This window comes from Adiantum capillus-veneris, chromosome 15, assembly GCF_014529385.1.
Source record: "Adiantum capillus-veneris isolate H3 chromosome 15, ASM1452938v2, whole genome shotgun sequence".
NCBI classification, from domain to species: Eukaryota; Viridiplantae; Streptophyta; class Polypodiopsida; order Polypodiales; family Pteridaceae; genus Adiantum; species Adiantum capillus-veneris.
Genome location: NC_140945.1, coordinates 94,031,415 through 94,053,955, shown reverse-complemented (window position 1 = coordinate 94,053,955; position 22,541 = coordinate 94,031,415). Strand labels below are relative to the sequence as shown.

General features: G+C 44.4%; 1 protein-coding gene and 2 pseudogenes across 1 annotated transcript; all 3 read left to right on the top strand.

Annotated features, from left to right (window-relative positions):
* Positions 1-1,515: 1,515 nt before the first annotated feature.
* LOC147441077 (uncharacterized) lies at positions 1,516-8,147 on the top strand (annotated as a pseudogene).
* On the top strand, positions 2,055-5,624 carry LOC147441078 (uncharacterized; annotated as a pseudogene).
* Positions 8,148-8,233: 86 nt separating the features above from the next.
* Positions 8,234-12,238, top strand: LOC147441076 (uncharacterized). Its single transcript, XM_086482814.1, has one exon. It carries the CDS (start codon positions 8,293-8,295, stop codon positions 9,007-9,009), a length of 717 nt encoding a protein of 238 aa, XP_086338940.1. The 5' UTR covers positions 8,234-8,292; the 3' UTR covers positions 9,010-12,238.
* The last annotated feature ends 10,303 nt before the right edge of the window (positions 12,239-22,541 follow it).

Here is a 22,541-nt window from a genome sequence, read left to right as displayed (position 1 = left end):
TCTCATCAACCTTGCGGGGGCTCCGCAAACTAGGCAAGTCGGGACAGGTAGAAGTTTGGTTGGCAACAACCCTGGCTTGTGTTGCAACAAACTCCTCGTCTGCGACTTCACTCTGCTCTGCAGCGAGAATATCCATTGTCACTAGTGCAATTGTGTAAGCAACAGAGTCCCCCAATGGAAGCAGCTTGTCATTTGTAGCTTCTGGTGTAGGATTAAGGGGGAAATCCATCTTGGTGCATATGAGGCTAAGATCTCATCTAGCCAGACACCAAAAGACTTTCCCAGATTGTGTAAGAATAAATACTCTTCATCTTCTATAATTATGTTGTTGAGACGGCTAATCTCCACTTTGGGAATTGCAAGAGAGTCACGGCTCTCAAGGTCGGGCACCTCTGAGGTGCCTGCAATCTGCTCTCTCACTACTGCAATTGCTCCTTCCAAGCCGTGGGAATATTTGGTGGCTTGCATTCTTTGCTCACTCTAGACATCTATAGGGGTGGGCCTGGGATCTTTACAATCAAACAGCACCCCACCCACTTCCAGATGATGCGGGATCTCCATCTCCTCCAAGGAGGGCTCCTCATTGGAAAGCAAGAAGAGAGTGGCAATGTTGGACAAGAAAGATTGTCCAATTTTTCACTTCTTGAAGGAGTCTACAACATACTTTGTCACTTGGCGGAAGTGGTTCACCTCTTTTGTAATCGCCTCAAAGCGGGCTAGTCTCTTTGAAAATGTAGTGTCTCCCTTGTGGATGTAGCGAAGCAGATCACATGGCAACCACAGCATGGCATTGTCTTCAAAGTTCACAGCATACTTGAGTATATGCACATGCATATACTCTATGATGTCGTGAAAAGTGTCATTCTGGAGTTGCATGGTTTTTTGTAAATCCACTCTGCGAGTGAAGAAGCCGTGAAGATTGAAGGTGCCGCGAGAAGCGTGTGTGAGTGCAAGTGCAAGAGCAGAGAGAGAGAGAGAGACCGGCTTTGGGTGGAGCGCACAACAACATTATCCTGTTGTTGCAGCTCCTTATTCTATTGTATTAACGAATAAGTGTATAATGGTTAAGTTAGTAGATGGGTTAGTAGTAAGTCGGATGTCCGGCCAGTTGGCCTAAATCCCAACAAACTCCCACTTGAAGGCCAACGCAGCCCAAGTGACCTGGTATGTACAACCGTGAAGCATTCTAGTGGCTTCAACCTATACCCATCAACACTGCAATGTGTAAACTACTCCAAAGCTAAGCCTTTTGTCAAAGCATCTGCTGGGTTGTCGTCAGTGAGTACCTTGACCAAATCAATGAGCTTTTTGGCCAAGAAATCTCTCACGAGATGATACTTGACTTCAATGTGTTTCGATTTGGAGTGAAACAGGGGATTCCTTGCCAATGCAAGAGCACTCTGACTATCACAATATATCACTGGAGTCTCATCAATGACAAGATTTTTGACCAAGTGAGATAACCATACAGCCTCTTTACTTGCATCCGACAATGCAACGTTGGTACAGCTAAAGATGGTCGACCTATGGAAGTGCAAGAGGTCCGAGCATGGCCGTTTGCAGGCAAGTGATAGATACATTGGGTAGTTATTTGATGGAGCCAGGTGACAGGAGCAAGTGTTGATATCACAAGCTTGGGAATGAAACAAGGGATGCTAGATAGAGGTGTTATCAGGTTTGTGATATGGGATTTGGGACAGGATATCTGCGTGACACTCTAGTGCGAGGATGTGTATGCCAAATGCGGCTCTTTGCAGGTATCTTAGCACCTCGGAGCTACTTTTTATGCTCTTTTGTGGCTATCAAGCCTTGGTATAGGAGCATGCGCTCTTGTGGTATGGTATGAAAGGCCGCTATCAATATGGCCGAGGGTCGATTGCTTTCGGTGGGAATGTTCACCAAGCCGAGGGAGTTTAAAGAGAAAAAAAGTTTTGAATACTTTTATTGCATGGCGTCGCTTACTGTGGGAAGGAAGGTGAGCAAGTGTGCCAAATATATGGAGTCAAGGAAAGGAAAGGAGGCTGAGCATGGAAAGGGCGGCCATTTGCCCGGCATGCGAGAGCAGGGGCACCATCTGTGAGGTGGCAAGGCGGCATGAGAAGTGTAGCATGGGGCGAGATAACATGGACAGTAGGCCAAAAACGGGAGGGAGGCCGAGGACTGAAGAAAACGAGGGATGCAGCCCATCAAAACCAAGGGGTTGGAGGGTGGCGGGTCTGCGGAAGGGCAGTGCCACAGGCGGGCATGAGGAGGCTCGCCAACATGGGGCGGAGAAGCAGGGGTGATCAGAGAGGAGCCTAGAGAGGGGCAATTCCAAGGAAGGTGACAGAAGTTGAAGGGCCCAGATGAGCCCCAACCTAGACCTGTATTGGGTGCGATCTGGCAACGCAGGCTTGAGGAGGTTATGGTTGGAAGCTGCATAAGCGTGAAGGCATCAGAGGATCACTACAAAGACAACGGTCGTGAGTTGGAGATAGCTTGACCTGCAGGGTTGTGAGATGGGTTACAAGCAAGGTGAAGGAGGGAGGCGGGCCTTTGAGGTATGAGAGCTACATGAGGAAGCTCACCAATTGCAAGGGTGATCCCTGCAAGAGATCGAAGGGCTGCCAGCTATGAGGATGGCGGAGACCTCCACGTAAAGAAAAAGCCAAGCACTGCTAACTGGTATCACAGGGGTGGATCGACACCTGCAAAATTAGAAGGATAAGATACCTGACGAGAAGAATCCCTCAGTGCTGCAAAGTAAATTGGGAATGTCTTGAAAGGGGTGTGGACTGAAGAAAGGGAGCTCCCTCGGTATAGGAGGCCACGGAGAATTGCACGACCGTGGGCTTGGAGAGGTTTGCAGGCCATTAAGAGAAGCTGGTGAGCAAAAGGACTATAAAAGTGCAGGTAGTTTGATCGCCATGGCAAGGAAATTAGCAGGAAGGGGAGCCGTGAGAAAAGGCAGGACGGGGGATATTGCTGCAAGTAGGGGTCCACAAGGGCGGAATCTAGGCCTGTCGTAGCACATGAGAAGGCCTCTAAATCCAAGCACGAGAAGGAGAAATCTTGGCAAGGCGGCAGGAGCAAAGTTCTTGGAGGAGCATCGATCACTACACGCTCTCTAATTGCGGCCAATCCGATCTCCATAATTATAGTCTTTAAACCCCTGCAGTGTTTGCTCAAAAATATTGTCCGTTGTTTTTCTCCTTCATGAATGCCAAAGTCTGTATATTGGGCATGTATGAGTTCCCTAGGAAATAGTCGTATATGCAAAGCAGATGTCCACTTCCCATAGAAGGGGGTGAATGCTAGAGAGGATTACAGAAGATTGGGGTTTTCAATCGGGTTTTGAATTGCATAAATTTGGGTGTTGTGCATGCCAAATATTGGACAAGAGTGTGCTTCGGTCGACTTTGAGGTGCATTTATAGGAGTATTTCGTGTCTTAAGGGGTTATGGATAGAAGCTATCATGTTATGCGTTGCGATTGGGTATGGGAGTCGGGGTTGTCTGAGACCGGGTGTGTGCAATAGTCATTTGCCGATTGGGCAGTCCTGTGTGTTTTTGTATGGGTAGGGGTGCGGGTTGATCCTTGGGCTATAGAGAGGCAAGCATATTGTGTGTCGGGTATTGTTCCCATTTCCCCCATCCCATCAGTGGTGCCCCCACTGAGGATATACTGATTTCTCAAGTGATGGCGTGGTACAGTAATATGGTGCCAGATTTTGAGTTGGTGTTCTCACGTCAGCAAGATGCTGAAGATTGGATGTCAGATGTGGAGCTCTGGATGTTGTCGATGCGGATGGTGACCGATGAAGCCAAGTCAAGGGCTATGCCGCTGGTGATGCGAGGGAAATCCAAAGCTTGGTTCGAGGGGTTAGAAGTTCTTGATCGACAGTCATGGAAGTTGGTTCGTTATCCAAGACTTCAAGCAGAGAATTTCGCCTGCAGAATTGGATGCAAAACTGAAGGTTTTGAAGCAAGATGTAAGCGGTGAGTTTACAACCTTTTTAAAGCAATTTGAAGATATTTGGCAGCAATTAGAAGCTGCTACACAATCTCGAGGCAACGACTACTTCAAGTTAAAGAGGTTTTTGGAGTGTCTACATCCAAAGATAAGAGAGAAGGTCGAGCTTGCCGATATGGAAAGTCATGCAGATGATGTCTCCTTAGCCAAGGCAAAGAGCAAGAAAGCAAAGAAGAAGCTGGTGATGGGTTTGTTGAAGCCGGCAGACTATGGATATGATTCGACAATGGAGTAGCGTCATGCCATGAAGCCAAAGGGGAGTTCAAGCATCAAAGAGATAGTTGCTTCATCATTGGTAAGCCGTTTCAGTTCTTCATTTCAATTTTTGCCTCCAAGCTGGTGTGATGCTGTACAAGAGTTTGTTAACCCGACTAGCAAGGATGCGGTCCTAGCCGAAGAGTGTATGCATGAAGAATCAAATGAAGCTATGGATCAGAGCTCGTAGGAAAAGTTTCAAGATGTTGGCAAAGCGATTGTCGAAGCTGTGCAAGAAGAAGCTAGCCAGGGGGTTGGGCAACCTTTCCCTACCAATTGTATTGAAGAGCGGTAGTGCATTCTAGAAGGTGTGGATGATGTCGACATGCCAGAGAACAAGGTAATAGGTCATGGATTTCTTTCTCATTTGGCAGATGATGTGGTCATAGAAGAAGTCCTTGAAGAGTAGGCAAAGGTGGTTGAGCAATCCGATTTGCTCTCGCATGAAGTGGTTGAAGATGAAGCATCACAGGCTACAATGGACGAAGATTGGCATGGTGAGTCAGGTATAGAGTGTGTGCCATTTGAAGGACCTACAACAGGGGATACACTTGAGAAGCAGGTAGGATTTGTTCTCCAAGAAGCAGTGGTAGTGGAAGACAGGTTGCCAAAGGTTGGTGTTATGCTATTGATGGATATGCTTTTGAAAGTCGCTTCACACGTAGTTACACATTTGGCAAAGCTCTCGTGACGAGAGGTATGTTATGGAGAGCTCTCTAGCAGGTGAGAAAATCATGGTGTATGGTAAAGATGCTTCAGAGCTTGGTTTACAAGCTTGTTTTGTGTATGAAGCCAACGTATGGATACAAGGAATTGAAGATCGATGCTATGCCAAGCTGCACGAGAGGCTTTTTTTGGGTTTACAGGTCCAATAAAATGGTTGATTATGCATGTACGAGAGACAGGTGGCTGTGTTCAATGCCATATTTTTTATCCAGCTGGAGTTTACACTATGCTTGGGAGAGCCTATGGCTTTCCATTTGACCCAAGCGGGTGTTCCGATAGGCAGTGAATCTCTCTCTATCTATCTACTGCTTCATGTAAATACTATCTATCAACTTCTTATTATGCAATGCTATTTTACCTAAATAATTCTATGGTCGAGCATAAATGCTCAACGAGGGGGTGGGCAATGATGGTACAACTCGAATATGTCAACCCGTGGAAGGGCTCATTGCAGGTGTATGGCAGCAGGCAGTGTCGCGATAATGTGCTTGAGCCTATGTTGGGTGCCAAGTGTGACAGGTACCGTAGGATGTATATGTCAAATGTGGATTTTAACATACCAAAGAAGGTTTTCAAGCTCAATTGATCGGGATACCTAGAACTCTCAAAGATGTGTATGTCAAATGTGGATTTTAACAGACCAAAGAAGGTTTTCAAGCTCAATTGATCGGGATACCTAGAACTCTCAAAGATGCGTCGACTCACCGGTGGATAACAATTGCAACTTCAAGTTAGCAAAGATTGTGAGGCCATCGTCTCGGAAAATGGTGGGGTTTTATGGCATACAGAGTTCAAAGCAAGTGGTCGACCATAGGTATGATCATCAACTTGACTTGAAAGGGCGATGGTTCTTTCATGGCAGCACGATGGGAAGTTAAGCATGACTCCTTTAAAGGTGGTGGAGATGGAGGCCGTGCTATGGGTGTACAGGCAATGAGGTTAAAGGGGAAAAAATAATGTTTTTTCTGACCTTCGGCAGTTTCATAGACGTGGGAAAGCGGCCCAAGTCAAAGCTTTTGCAAAAAAAAGAAATATAGAAAGGTGGTGGGTATGCAAGGGAGCTGCGCCATCTGTTACATGTGGGTGCTCTATTGGGAGCGTTACTGCATGAGGAGGCTTGGTGTGGGCAAGAAAGGAGGGCCGCACGGGCCAGTTGCATGCAAGGGGGACTGGGAGAGCCTCCACAGAAGGGAAAGGTGGTGGGAATGTAAGCGGGGAGCGACTCCTCGGGGCTATACAGCTGGGGGAGGTAGGGCGACATTTCAAAAAGCAGGGCGAGTTTCTAGGTGCAGGGGGACACCTGTGGGCAAGCCTTGAAGGAGAGGCAGGCCGCCTGGAGTGAGAGAACATCCAGAAGAAGAGGGCCACGGGGTGGCGCAGCTTACAAGGGCAGCCGCGAGGGCTGCAGCTCATCAAACGAAGGATTGGGAGGGTTATGCGCTGTTGCAGGGCAGCACCACAGTTTTTTTGAGGAGCCAAGGGGTAGGAGTACCACGAGGGTGGGTCACGACCTTTGTTGGAGGCGGTGAGCAGAGTAGAGTACAAAAAAGCCAGCGCTACAGGGCTGTTGAGGGGGCTCGCGGATTGCAAGTGCGGCTCCTGCAGAAGCTTGAAGAGGCTTTGGTCGGGTTCAAAGAAGGGCTACTACAGAAGGGAGCCGTCATGTCAAGAAAGGGGGGCGGCCATCTCAGGATAGGGAGTGCTGGTTGGAGGGGGCGGTATTGCAGGGCTATCATGAGAGGAGGACGGCACTGTTGAACCTTGGAGGGCATTGTTGAAGTAGGGGGGCACTACCTTGCAGAAAGGAGGGCATGAAAGAAGCAAACACAGGGTCGGGACCTGCAGACGACCAAGGACGAGGAAAAGCCGGAAGAGGAGGAGGTGAAGGAAGGTGAGCTTTTGCTCTGTGGCAGCACGGCGTGGGATCACATTGGTCGCAAGACCCCGAATGACAGCATTGGTGCGGCCTTTCCTTCGCCATCTCGTCCTCGACCTCTTCCATTGTATATGTTGCTTTTGGTTCTGCTTCATGCCATTGTGTTGCAGTGGATGCTAGTGGACGATGTTTCACATGGGGTAGGAATGAGAGAGGGCAATTGGGTGTAGGCGATCAGGTCACCCGAGACTTACCAATAGTAGTATCATCTTTGAACAAGTACAAAGTAATTCTACATCAGAGGAGTTGGGGCGCCATTGGGCAGCCGAGCAGAGTTTGGAGCAAGTAAAGGGAGCCGAGGGCTGCAATTGAAGTGGCCACCAAATGTTGCTACAGAGAATGAAGCCGCCATCCTTGAGGGGCATAGAGAAAGAGGCCACGAGCGCAAAGAAGGATAAGCCTAATGCCGCCACTCCTTTGTGTTATCATCATCACCATTGTACCCATCGTTTTTTTCAAAGAAGTTAGCTTGTATTAGCGTCTTTGATCTATTCTTTCATCTCGTCTTGTGCTGGTTAACCCATGGTAGCGTTGGCTCAGGGTCTTTGTGTGTGTGTGTGTGTGTGTGTGTGTGTGTGTGTGTGTGTGTGTGTGTGTGTGTGTGTGTGTGTGCAGAGAGAGAAGGGAAGAGATAGTGCAAACAGTCTGTGTGAGAGAGACCTGATGCAAGAGTGTGGTGGTGTGTTGCTAGGTCAATTATGTGTGGGTGTTCAGGAGTGATTGTGTATGGTCAGGAATGCTAGTAGGCGAGCTTGTGCATTGGAAGTTTGCAAAAAAGTGAGTGTGTGTGTGTGAATCTGTGTGGGTAGGGGTGTGGACTATTACCTTGGGCTATAGGGAGGCAGTGTATTGTGTGCAGGGTGTTGTTCCTTTTTCCCCCACTGAGGATATACCGATTGCTCAAGTGATGGCGTGGTGCAGTAATATGGTGCCAGATTTTGAGTTGGTGTTCTCAGGTGAGCAAGATGCTGAAGATTGGATGTCAGATGTGGAGCTCTGGATGTTGTCGATGCGGATGGTGACCGACGAAGCCAAGTCAAGGGCTATGCCGCTGGTGATGCGAGGGAAAGCCAAAGCTTGGTTCGAGGGGTTAGGAGTTCCTGATCGGCAGTCATGGAAGGTGGTTCGAGCTCGGTTTATCCAAGACTTCCAAGCAGAGAATTTTGCCTGCAGAATTGGATGCAAAACTAAAGGTTTTGAAGCAAGATGTAAGCGGTGAGTTTACAACCTTTTTAAAGCAATTTGAAGATATTTGGCAGCAATTAGAAGCTGCTACACAATCTCGAGGCAATGACTACTTCAAGTTAGAGAGGTTTTTGGAGTGACTACATCCAAAGATTAGAGAGAAGGTCGAGCTTGCCGATATGGAAAGTTATGCAGATGATGTCTCCTTAGCCAAGGCAAAGAGCAGGAAAGCAAAGAAGAAGTTGGTGATGGGTTTGTTGAAGCCGACAGACTATGGATATAGTTCGACAACGGAGTTGCTTCATGCCATGAAGCCAAAGGGGAGTTCAAGCGTCAAAGAGATAGTTGCTTCATTGTTGGTAAGCTGTTTCAGTTCTTCGTTTGAATTTGTGCCTCCAAGCTGGTGTGATGTTGTACAAGAGTTTGTTAGCCCGGCTAGCAAGGATGCGGTCCTAGCCGAAGAGTGTATGCATGAAGAATCAAATGAAGCTATGGATCAGAGCTCGCAGGAAAAGTTTGAAGATGTTGACAAAGCGATTGTCGAAGCTATACATGAAGAAGCTAGCCAGGGGGTTGGGCAACCTTGCCCTATCCATTGTATTGAAGAGCAGCAGTGCATTCTAGAAGATGTGGATGATGTCATCATACCAGAGAACGAGGTGATAGATCATGGCTTTCTTTCTTGCTTAGCCAATGATATGGTTGTAACTAAAGCAGTCCTAGAAGAACAGGTTGACATTCAAGAGCTAGTGATTGAGCAATCCGATTTGCTCTCACCCAAAGTGGTTGAAGATGAAGTATCACAAGCTATGGTGGACGAAGATTGGAATGGTGAGTTAGGTATAGAGTGTGCGCCATTTGAAGGACTTAAAGCAAAGGGTATGCTTGAGGAGTAGGTAGGCTTGGTTCTCCAAGCAGCAGTGGTAGTGGAAGACAGGTTGCCAAAGGTGGGTGTTGTGCTATTGATGGACATGCTTTAGAGAGTTGCTTTACAGGTAGTTTTGCACAGTTTGCAAAGCTCTCGTGATGAGAGGTATGCTATGGAGAGCTCTCTATCAGGTGAGAAAATCATGGTGTATAGTGGAGATGCTTCACAGATTGATTTACAAGCTTATTTTGTGTATGAGGCCGGCATATGGATACAGGTAGTTGAAGATCGATGCAATGACAAGCTGCACGAGAGGCTTGTTTTTGGGTTTACAGGTGCAAAAAAATGGTTGAATATGCAAATACTACAGACACATGGATGTGCTCAATGCCATGTATTTGATCCTGGTGGAGTTTGCATCACAATTGAGAGAGCCTATGGCTTTCCATTTGATCCGGGCGTGCGGCAAACAGTGAATCTCTCTCTATCTATCTACTGCTATTTATCTAGCTCTTGTACATAGTATCTATCAGTTTCTTCTTATGCAATGATATATTATCTAAATAATGGTACGGTTGACATGAATGCTCAACGAGGGGTTGAGCAATGATGTTACACTTGAAGATGGTCGACCTATGGAAGTGCAAGAGGTCCGGGCATGGCCGTTTGCAGGCAAGTGATAGATACATTGGGCAGTTATTTGATGGATTCAGGTGACATGAGAAAGTGTTGATATCACAATCTTGGGAGTGAGACAAGGGATGCTGGATAGAGGTGCTATCAGGTTTGTGATATGGGATTTGGGGCTGGATGTTTGCGCGACACTCTACTGCCAGGATGTGTGCCAAATGGGGCTCTTTGCGGGTATCTTGGCACCTCGGAGCTACTTTTTATGCTCTTTTGTGGCTATCAAGCCTTGGTATAGGAGCATGCGCTCTTGTGGTATGGTATGAAAGGCCGTTATCAATATGGCCGAGTGCCGATTGCTCTCGGTGGGAATGTTCAGCAAGCCGAGGGAGTTTAAAGGGAAAAAAAAAATTGAATACTTTTATTGCATGGCATCGCTTACTGTGGGAAGGAAGGTGAGCAAGTGTGCCACATATATGGAGTCAAGGAAAGGAAAGGAGGCCGAGCATAAAAAGGGCGGCCATTTTCCCGGCATGCGAGAGGAGGGGCGCCATCTGTGAGGTGGCAAGGCAGCATGAGAAGTGTAGCATGGGGCGAGATACCATGGATAGGAGGCCGAAAAGGGGAGGGAGGCCAAGGACTGAAGAAAACGAGGGATGCAGCCCATCAAAACCAAGGGGTTGGAGGGTGGCGGGTTTGCAGGGCAGTGCCACAGAAGGGCATGAGGAGGCTCGTCAACATGGGGCGGAGAAGCAGGGGTAATCAGAGAGGAGCCCAGAAAGGGGCAATTCCAAGGAAGGTGGCAGAAGTTGAAGGGCCGAGATGAGCCCAACATAGACCTGTATTGGGTGCGATCTGGCAACGCTAGCTTGAGGAGGTTATGGTTGAAAGCTGCATAGGTGTGAAGGCATCAGAGGATCACTACAGAGGCAAAGGTCGTGAGTTGGAGATAGCTTGACCTGCAGGGTTGTGAGATGGGTTACAAGCAAGGTGAAGGAGGGAGGCGGGCCTTTGAGGTCTGAGGGCTGCATGAGGAAGCTCACCAATTGCAAGTGTGATCCCTGCAAGAGATCGAAGGGCTGCCAGCTATGAGGATGGCGGAGACCTCCACGTAAAGAAAAAGCCAAGCACTGATAACTGGTATCATAGGGGTGGGTCGACACCTGCAAAAGTAGAAGGATAAGCTACCTGACGTGAAGAAGCCCTCAGCGTTGGAAAGTAAATTGGGAATGTCTTGAAAGGGGTGTGGACTGATCGAAGAAAGGGAGCTCCCTCGGTATAGGAGGCCACAAAGAACTGCACGAACGTGGGCTTGGAGAGCTTTGCAGGCCGTTAAGAGAAGCTGGTGAGAAAAAAGACTATAAAAGTGCAGGTAGTTTGGTCACCATGGCAAGGAAATTAGCCGTGAGAAAAGGCAGGACGGGGGATATTGTTGTAAGTAGGGGTCCACGAGGGCGGAATCCAGGCCTGCCGTAGCACACGAGATGGAGAAATCTTGGCAAGGCGGCAGGAGCAAAGTTCTTGGAGGAGCATCGATCACTACATGCTCTCTAATTGCGGCCAATCCGATCTCCATAATTATAGTCTTTAAATTACCCCTGTAGTGTTTGCTCAAAAATATTGTCCGTTTTTCTCCTTCATGAATGCCAAAGTCTGTATATTGGGCATGTGTGAGTTCCCTAGGAAATAGTCGTATATGCAAAGCAGGTGTCCGCTTCCCATAGAAGGGGGTGTATGCTAGAGAGGCTTTTACAGAAGATTGGGTTTTTGAATCGGTTTTTGAATTGCATAAATTTGGGTGTTGTGCATGCCAAATATTGGACAAGAGTGTGCGTCTGTCGACTTTGAGGTGCATTTATAGGAGGTATTTGGTGTTTTAAGGGGTTTTGGATAGAAGCTATCATGTTATGCTTTACGATTGGGTATGGGAGTCGGGGTTGTCTGAGACCGGGTGTGTGCAGTAGTCGCTTGCCGATTGGGCAGTTGTGTGTGTGTTATTGTATGGGTAGGGATGCCGGTTGATCCCTGGGCTATAGAGGCAAGCATATTGTGTGCCGGGTATTGTTCCCATTTCCCCCATCCCAAGTACTCGTCTTCCGTAGTGGAAGACGACGTACAATCTTGAAGACATGACCTCCAAGCTACTGTTGCTCGAGCAAATATGAAAACATAGCCAGATGTTGATCTCCTACTGTCAACAGGACCCGCATAGTCTGCATCCGCATAACCCACGATGGATGCATCACTGTTCTCAAAGCATAAACACGTGTCGAGCGTACCTTTAAGGTACCTAAGAATGTGCTTCACTGCTTCCCAATGCTTTGCTGCCAGGATTTGCCATATATCGGCTCACCACTCCCACTGCAAAAGCAATGTCTGGTCTTGTGGCCACCATAGCATACATGAGACTGCCCACTGCCGAAGAATATGGTACCTTAGCCGTTTCAGCTCGCTCAACATCAGATTTGGGTGCATCTTCCTTGCTGAGTTTCAAGAATGCTTGCATTGGGGTACTCAATGCTTTCCCCCCTGCATATTGAAACGCTGCAAAACTTTCTCAATGTATGTTTCCTGAGATAACTCAAGAATACGACGTTTACAATCTCTTTTGATTTGCATGCCAAGAAAATGTGTAACATCCCCCAAATATTTCATTGCAAAATTATTGCTAAGTGTTTTCTTCAAGTTGGCAATTTTCACAATGGATTTCCCAGCTATGAGCATGTCATCAACATACAAACTAGAATGATCATCGAGCCATCATCTAGCTCCTCTTCACTCCTTTTATATCCTTGAGACCTCATACATGCATCAAATTTATGATACCACTGCTTTGAACCCTGCTTTAAGCCATAAAGTGCCTTTTTTAGCTTACATACTAGCTCCTCTTGAGATGCGTTCTCCTGAACAAACCCTTCAGGCTGCTGCATATAAACATCCTCATCGAGATCCCTGTGAAGAAATGTTGTCTTCACATCCATTTGGACAAGTTCCATGTCCTCAATCACTACAAGACCAAGTATGGTTCTAAACGAGGTCATCTTGACCACAGGTGAGAATATTTCATCAAAATCAACTCCCTTTTGTTGTTTGAAACCTTTGGCTGCAAGTCTAGCCTTATACTTTGGATTTGGATCACCTGAGGTAAATTTCTTCTTGTAAACCCATTTCTAAGGTAAAGCTTTTGCATCATTTAGCAGTTCTACCAAGTCCCAAGTGTCATTAGCCAAAATCGAGTTATACTCAAATTCCACAGCCTGCTCCCACTTCACCACATCATCCGTCATCATGGCTTCTTGGTAGCATCTTGGCTCACCGTAATCGGTCAACATGATATAATCAAGACCCGGCTCAAAACGCGCAGGTGGACGAGAGACTCTAGTAGACCATCACACTCTTTGACCTTTGACCATTGTTATCTGCTCCCTCTGGAACATTGCTAGTGGAAGGTACATCACTAGCCCACTGAGTTGATTTCACTGTCTCTGAGGCAACATCCTCAAAAGTGACTCTCTGAATCTCTATTTCCTTGATAGGTTGTTTATGCATCTTCGACTCATTGAAGATCACATCTGAACTACGGATGACTCGACGAGATTCTAGGTGCTAAAGACGATATCTCATCTAACCATATCCAATGAAAATACATTTGTGTGACTTTGGCTCTAACTTTTGTCGAAGTTGTTTAGGCACGTGAGCATAATCTTCACAACCAAAAACACGTAGATGGTCATAGTGGGGCTTACATTTAGACCATAACTCTTCTGGAATCTCATAATTCAATGGTGTACTAGACGAACGATTTATAATGTGCACTGTGTTCAAGATGGCTTCTGCCCAAAAGCCTTGTGTGAGATTTTCCCTAGAAAGCATGGCTGCATGTGACTCTTTCTTGAATCGTACGATTTATGCGCTCAGCAACTCCATTCTAAGCTAGTCTGTATGGTGCAGTAAACTACCTTTCAATCCCCCTTTTAGCACAAAAAATGTCAAATTCCTTGGAGACATACTCTCCACCGTTGTCAATCCGCAACCTCTTGAGTTTCTTGCCAGACTTATTCTCAACGAGTGCTAAAAATTTCTAGAACACAGGAAGAACTTGATCCTTATGTTTCAAAGGATATGCCCACACCTTTCGAGTAGAGTCATCTATGAATGCCACAAAATAGCTGGTCCCCCCTAGAGATTTGGTGCAGCGAGAAGCGTGTGCGAGTGCAAGTGCGAGAGCAGAGCAGAGAGAGAGACCTACTTTGGGTGGAGCGCACAGCAACGTTATCCTATTGCAGCTCCTTATTCTATTCTGTTAATGAATAAGTGTATAATGGTTGAGTTAGTAGATGGGTTAGTAGTAAGTGGGATGTCCGGCCAGTTGGCCTGAATCCCAACAAAGATCATCGCGTCCAACATATTCGGTGTCCTCCAGGAAAATAAGGAACCGCGAAAGGGGGGTGTGTGGCTCTTCCGATGCTGCTATTACATGGTAGGAGGATATGCTAGCATGTGCTGCCATGGCGATCGCTCTCTCTCTCTCTCTCTCTCTCTGTGTCTGTGTCTGTGTCTGTGTCTGTGTCTGTGTGTGTGTGTGTGTGTGTGTGTGTGTGTGTGTGTGTGTGTGTGTGTGTGTGTGTGTGTGTGTGTGTGTGTGTGTGTGTGTGTGTGTGTGTGTGTGTGTGTGTGTGTGTGTGTCTTTCTCTCTATCTCACTTTCAAGCGTTGACAGACAAATAAGAAGCCCCCTCCCCTTTATATACACCCCCCCCCCCCCCCCCCCCCCCGGCCCGCTGCAGAAAAAGATACCATCGTGAAGCTCTTTGATATAGATACGAACACACATGGATGTGCACACAAACACCCAAACAAAATCTAAAAAACTTAATCATTGAAGGTGATACTACAACGACAAAAAAAAATTTGAATTTCCATTAAACAGAATGCTTTACAACGTGGCATTAGAGCCGGTTACATTGATCTATCAAATCAACTTAAAGACAATGCGTTGCCAACCCTCCACTCCTCTTGCACTTTCATGGCTACCTCCATCCACCTACCAATTTGAAACAACAAAAATGATTTTAATCAGACTAATAGTTGGCACATATAGACAACATAAGAATTGAATTGATCTTTTGTCGATTGAGACGAAAGGAAGCATCTTTGATATCTTTGTAGCCCAAGATAATCAAGCGTTCTCGCATGTTGGTGAGAGTCAAGTGTTCATTAACTTACACAATCTCAGAAACACCATTTGACAAAGTAATGGGCATGTCAAATGTCACAAAATTAGCAACACTGGATTGTAAGGGTATCCACTTTCCACTCTTACACATCCAATGCTCATAGTGAAAACGTAGGTACACGGTAGTGTGCACTTTCAAATATCGTATCCCTATACCTGAAGCCCCCAGCTTACACTTGTATTTATCTCCTTGATGCACTCCCTCAACCATACCCCAGTTATCTCCAAATACCAATTTTAGTGCTTCGTACATAACATTCTTGCTACAAAACATAGTAGGTGTGACAATGAATGGCAATGTTTTGAACAAGTGCACAAAAACATGCACAGGGCCACACCAGCTGAGCCCTGCTGATCTGGAAGCCTTCCCAAATTTTAATGAGGAGAAAATATCAAAAATCATCTTCTCCTTCACTGAGAAGAGTGACCACGCATCGGGTTGTGGCCATTCTAGGCTTAGTAATGAAGGCTTGTCAAACAACAATGATCTTACCATATCCATCCTTCAAGGCAGCATGAAGAGCGTTGAAGATTCTTGTGAAACTCTTGATTGCTTGTTCCTCAACAGAGTCAGATGGGAATATATCTTTGACAACACTAAAAACTATCAAGTCAAAAACAAATAACAAGCGTTTACATAACCAACAATCTTTTATGACTTACAATGTATTGGGAAATCTCTTGAGCTTCCATTCCTCAAGAGCATGGAATGCCAAGAGTACACGTGTGACCACTATGCCATTGACTCTATGGTTCTTGAAACCAAGAAGTCTCCCCTTGCAACGTTTGTCAAGGTTGCCACGGTTTTGAACTCGATGAGCTCGATACCTGTAGGTTGCATGAAGACCGAAGATCCTTTAGAAAACACTTGTGGCACGCATTCCCCATCAAAATCCCTAGTGTATGCAAGCAAACTACCTCTATCTCATCCTTTGGCTTCCTTGAAGTGGAGAAGGTTGACATGGTAGCACCAGAAGAAGAAGAGTTGTGGTGTTAGAGAGAGAGGCATGTTGCTTTAGGAATGAAGTGAGGAGGAGAAGTGGTTGAATGGGAAACAAGGGGAGAAGAAGTAGTTCAAATGGATGGTGTGGAAAGGGGGGAGATAGGTGGTGTAGCTATGGAAATCTTCCATTTGTGTTGCACCTATGGAAGCTTGGAGGGAGGGGAGAAGTGGTTCAATGGGGAGCAAGGGGAGAAGAAGTAGTTCAAAGGGATGGTGTGGATGAAAGAGGGAGACAACTGGTGCAATTATGGAAAGCTTCCTTATGTGCTGGAGCTATGAAAAGCTTGGAGGCAAAAGGGGAGAGAAAGCTTTTGCAATGGTTTGAGAGATGCCTTTTTTGTCTGGAGTTTTTTAGTTTTTGATGGTTTTTCTTATATATTTTGGTCCCCATGTGTGATTTAAAGACTTGATCAACTTGACTCACCTTGTAGTGTCTCCAAGTAGGCAAGGTCTTGTAGGTCAAGACATTTGGGGTTTGAATTGAGCTTTTGGGGAGGAATTTCATTGAGATCTTGAGTGGTGGTATGTAAGGTGATTTTTTTAAGTGAATTCATTGTGTTGTATGAAGGTGCTAGGGTGTGGGAGTGTGCGCATGGTACCTATTGCAAATAATGCTCTTGCTCCTTGGAAGCATTTCACAAAAGGGTTCCAATAATGCATCAATCATGTGGGTAAGGTGGTGGTGACAACACTTGACTCAAGCTCATAAGGCCTTATAGAATATTGTGCAAGATACTCCTAGTATTGACAGATGTGTGTATGAACAACTGGTGTATGTTATATAAGTTATCATTGATGAGACTAAGTTTCAATCTGCTAGGGCCATATTTCACTATAGGTAGAGAGAAATGAAAGTTGAAAATGATACCTCCAAATATTGTTTTAGCAAGCTAACACTAAAAGGAAAAATAATAGTATGCATAAGTTATTGATGGAGGATGGATCCTATGTGGACGCGCCTGATAGAATTTATGCTTGTACAAATTAATGAAAAAGTCAACATGAAAGGGAAAGGGACCATTCATGCTCATCTCCACCCAACCACCTTCTCTTATATATAGCTGACCCCTAGCCATATCTTTAGAATCCCCTTAACATTGCATTCCTATAGCCAACCTTGCTCAAGAGTTGAGCCATCACTTGGTCCTACCCTTGTCCTAGCATTACTCCCCCTTGAAGGAGATTTTTCATCCTTGAAAATACAAATGAAACACCACTTTGTAATAACATCAATGGTTTCCTAATGTAAACTTGCATCAGGTCAATTGATCCACTTGGATAAATAACAATTCATGTACTCAAAGACAAAACTATTTGCTCGTAGAAAAATTCAACTAAATGATTGCAATCAAATAACCTCTTAATAGACTATCCTTTGGCCAAAAGGAACATCTATCTAGATCTCAGACCCGTCTCAGACTAATAGTAGTGCATATCGCAAGCAAGATGCTGTAACTAAGAAAAACTTATTGCTCCTACTTTGCAACTAGTAGTAGAGCCTAGCTCAAGATAGATGCTCTCACTCCACAAGCAATAATCTTTGAAAGCTAGATTTCTTATTTACAAATGCAGATCAATCAAGTAATTATCTAGTTTGGACTAGTCTATGACACATGAAAGAAATTTGGCACATTGTGTCTAAATCCATGTGTACACTTACTCTCCACATACACATTATATCCCAAAACTAATGATGTTATTCTAAGAAGAAGAACCTAGAATGGAGTGCCTATAATGAACTGAACAAGATCCCTAAACTTCTTAACTCCACAATGTGATAGATGCTACAATGTGTCTAACATGGCTACACAAGAACTAAATTGACATCCCTTTTCTTAAAACTATGTGTCCTTATGATTGCACACTGCTTCTAATTTGAGTGGCTAGACATGATCCTAGATATGATGAAGGCTAACTTTAAATTGCACACTTGTAGTGTCTTGATGTAGTGAAAATGGATCTTGGTTTTCACATCTTCCAAGGCAATACACTCATACATCACCATACCATTTTACAAATATATGGATAAAAAGTTACAATATAATTACTGAAGAGAAGAAATTATAGGTAGAAGTACACATTGTACTTGCTTGTAGCCGTACAGCCACCATATAAATGCTCCAAAAAATTTGAATTACTGCTTGACTAAAACATCTTTCTTGGATCCAAATATGCAACATGCTTATCCAATCTTCGTCTTTGGACATACTTAGACACACCTAGGCCATAAAGTTAGTATGATCTATGGCTGGATGCATGGTGGGGTGGATTGAAAAGCATTGTCCCGGACATAGGTTTCTAGAACTAAAAAACTACATTTGTTGGGAGAACATTTTCTTTGTAAAAAAATGGGTTAAAAACTTTATGAGTGTGTAATGACCCAGGAACGTGGGTAGTAAACCGCAAAATGATTGGAGCCCATGGAGCAGCAACTCGTCTCCCTCTCCCTCTATATGTGTGTGTGTGTGTGTGTGTGTGTGTGTGTGTGTGCACGCATGCGTGTGTGTGTGTGTGTGTGTGCACGCGTGCGTGCGTGTGTGTGTGTGTGTGTGTGTGTGTGTGTAATGTTGTTAGCGGGTCACTACGACAGACGTTTGCAGCATAGCTCTTTTGTACTAACATAATGTCAATATGCAAGGAAACGACTCTGAGAGTGTCGATCTCACCAAAGTGAACTCAGAGGGCTACTCATTCTACGACAAAAGCAAATCAACCACTTCCTAGTCAGAAAATCAGTATGCGTCCAATCTCATTGCTCTAGGCAAACGAATTCAGAATGCAACGGAACTTAAGGAGAGGTATCACAACGGGCACAATCCTACCAAGTTCTGTCACCATCTGGGAAGGTACATAAATCACGATCCATCACAAAAAATGTGCAGCAAACTGAAACAGAACTCGAAAAGGTCCCCCTAAAGCATAGAAACACTTATCCCATGGTCAAACCATCAAAAAACAACCATTTTAACCTTCAAATCAATGTATTTATCTCACAAGCAAAGCATCAAAAACCACAACAAAATTGAAAATGATTATACTTAAATTGTAGAGCAAGATACAAGGAACACAATGTGCTATTCGAAAATGAATTCTGATTACCAATCCAGGAGAAAAGAGAATTACAATTTGTAGCAGCAAGAAGCTCTCATCGTGAACGTTTTCAAAATCCTCCAAGCTAATGATATCTCTTTCATCCAAACAAAGGGTTTTGACTTAGGGGTTAAGGGAGCTTTCCCACGGCCATTCGGCCACTTACAAGGGTGTAGACTCGGAGAGGTTGAGAGGGTATGTCAAATTACATTACAAATACAAATCATCTAGGCTGAATTACACGGCTTCTTTCAAAAAATCAAGTGAGTGTTTACAGGGTTTGGTGTGCATCCGCCTGTATCCACCAAACAAATGCCACTCTTGCTTTGTTTTGCTAGAGACAGGGAATCAAAAGATAGTCAGGCTTGCACATAGCTCCTTCTCCTTCAGCTTTGGTAAAGCTTCATTTCTCTAGAGGCAGGTGTTGAAGAAGATGTTGCTCTTCATCTGCAAGTGTGTGCATAGCTGGAGGCAGCTGTTGAAGAAGCTACTACTAACCATTTGCAAGTGTCTACACAGCTCAAGGCTAGTGCTAAAGAATCTTATGCCAACCATCTACAAGTGTCTGCATAGTTGCCACCTATCTGGAAGTGTGTGCACATCTAGTATAATGCAATCTCAAGAATATCGTGTAGAGCCATCACCGGAACTCCCATTCAACTCATGCAAAGATTGAACAAGGGATATCATAAGGCAATACGAGGCTGAGCATAAACAAAAACAACAAGAGAGGCTCAAACTAAACGAACCACTTTGTTCTACAAAAAACAATGATATTAGCAGTTAGCAAAAAATATGCAAGATCTACAGTGACGTGGTGCATTGTTTTGATACATGCATGAGGGGCCTAAACTCAAAAATAAAAAAAGAAGTGTTTGATCAACTCCTCCTACGTCCTTCTTTGAAGGACGTTACATATTTGGCACCAAAAAATGGCCTTGTGTCTAGTAGAGCTTGCCAAGAAGGATTTGCAGGTTTCCGTCAAAGTTTTTGAGGATGTTGAAATAGTAGTCGATGTTAACGGCGTTACTAGTAGCAATCAAAAAGGGAGAAAAAAGAAAGAAAGGATCTTTTGCACAAGAAACTACCCTACAGTCAGCTTCTCCATATGTTTCATATGCACCGTTAGAAGTTCATTAAGAACAATTTCATTTGTAGGTGGCAAGCTAAACAATTTAAGGAGTCTCTTCAACAATTTTTGGCCGATACAACTATTTCCATCGTTGAATTTTTCGGGAATTACACTTTTAAAGAGAAAACTAGTCCATGCATTGGCATTGTTTATAAACCACTTCCAGGTGAACGGTGTGGTCAAAAAGGTTGCTCATTTCTATATATCTAATGACAAAAGGTATGATACATTGTTTGTTCAACATTGCTTACTGTTGCATCACAAATGGTTGAAAGAACAAGGGCTAGTACTAAAGTACCATTGGGTGTGGTCAGATGGAGCAACATCCCAATTTAAGGCAAAGTGATCGTTTTACTTTGTTGCACGATACAAACAGTTCACAGATATTGAAACGCTATGAAACTTCTTTTTCTTAGGTCATAGCAAGGGTGAACATGATGGAGCAGGTGCAATTATTAAGATAGCATTGACACAAGAGCAACTCAAGGTAGATGGTGTACCTATGAAATGTGCAAGAGATGTCATAGCCTTTGTATGGCTCAAGTACACAGGTTCAAATGGAGAAGGCAAGGTTTTTTGGGAGATGTAGACCGCAACATCAGGTGGATTGTGAATCTATTCCTCAATCTCGCTCCATTCATAGTGTTAAGAGATATGATTCCTCAATTCCCAAGCGCTTAGGTTTAGGTGGTTGGCATGCTTCTGCACTTGGTGCTTGCAGGGGGCTTGGAGAAGATGCACAAACAAGGCCTATGTTGGAAGTTGGATGTATCACATTATTATCCCCACTGATGCATTAGGTAGTGAAGATGAAGATAACGCTGATGAGCCCTTGTAAGCAGGACATCATGATGCTTTGAGTGATGCTCTAGGATTTTTTCTACAGATTCTGAGGGAGTCTGGGTTAACTGGAAACTTCCAACAATCATATGATCTTTCAATGGTTTTTTCTTTGAAGGGGTCTATTGGCTAGAGGCTCTAGGGATTCTAACTGACATTGTGGTTCCTAGTACAAGAGCTGATTTTGATGAATTTACAACTCCCCCTTCCTAGGGTGATCACTATAGCCTGCTTCATTATGAGAGTTCAAAATTGTTTGGCTCTGGTTCAGTCTCACCTTTTGGGACTGTGAATGCACACTTTGGGTAGCATTGTTGATGTTTGACATCTATAAACTTCCTGCATAGTTTCCTATGTATCTCCGTGAAACATGACAGATTATTTCCCAAATCAAGCTGTAGATAGCATTCTCTTTGCCCTGATATTGTCTATCCCATGGGTCTCTTATGATATCAGCTTCTGTGGTTTCAAGACCCATGGCATCATAGATCTTAGGCTCTCGTTTATATCTACGACTGTTTTGGTCAAAGTATATGCTTGTTTGGTCACAACGTCGAAGCTTGATTTTTGATGGAGGAGAGTTTGGCTCCGAACAGATTTCTGGGTTCACTTAGGTAATATCCTTCAGCTCTAGAGACGATGGGCTATAATAGTTTTTATCCTCTGAAATGAACCATCCTTTCTGATCTATCACTGACGCACTTCTATGAGCTGGGATGTGGGTTGTTCAAACACTAGTTGATCCTTTTTGTATAGTTGTTCTTTTTGGTCTACATAGTGTGCATATGAATTATGGGTGTCATACAATGCTAACAGCATTCTGTTCGTTGTGTCCCTTAGACTCGTGAATGATTGCACACTTGTGGCAGTGGATGTAGAATCATTTGTAAACCTAACAGTCTTTTCAACATTCGATGATATCTGGACACCTTGACCAAATTCACGCAGGAGTTTGTTGTTCAAAGAATCAATTTTAATCTTTTCAGGTGCCTGTGCATCTTTATGTTGATTTTGAACTTGCAGTGCTTTTACTAGTGCTTCTAACGATAATGGAAAATCATCTGAATGCATTAAAAGTGACGAGTTAGATGCACTTACATCGAGATTTGCATTTTCAGTTTGCTCTGTACCCTGCTTGGCAGTTGATGTGTCACTGTTGTTTGGATTTCTTGGACAATCTTCAAAAAAATGTCCCACCTTTTTGTCCACAATCTAGCAATATACCATGATTGCTGGTATTTCATGTGGTTTTGTCATGTCAAGCTCTTGCTGAGGAGCTTCTGTTTTTGTGCTTGCCAAGTCCATCTTACAGAACACTAAGCATCAAACTGTAGACTGCTCCATCTTGACCTTTATACTGTCTTTGACTCGGTTCTCCAATTAGATTAGCTTCAATTAGTTAATCTATTAAATCTTTCATTTTTGGTTCTCAACTATAAATAAGACCACTGTAATCCATGTACAATGACCCTGATTGCATATGCACCAACTGCTTTTTTTGTTGGCTTGTGTAGGTTTCTGGATAACCACTTGGATCCAAATTTTGCACTTCTATCTGCACCTCGTCTTTGAGCTTGCAATACCTGGCTCCACTGAAGTTTGTGAACATCTGGGAGTTCTCCGAATCTAGCTT

Bases quoted from the DNA above. Each gene is read 5' to 3' on its own strand.
- LOC147441076 (XM_086482814.1), top strand. From the start codon at position 8,293: ATGGAAAGTTATGCAGATGATGTCTCCTTAGCCAAGGCAAAGAGCAGG.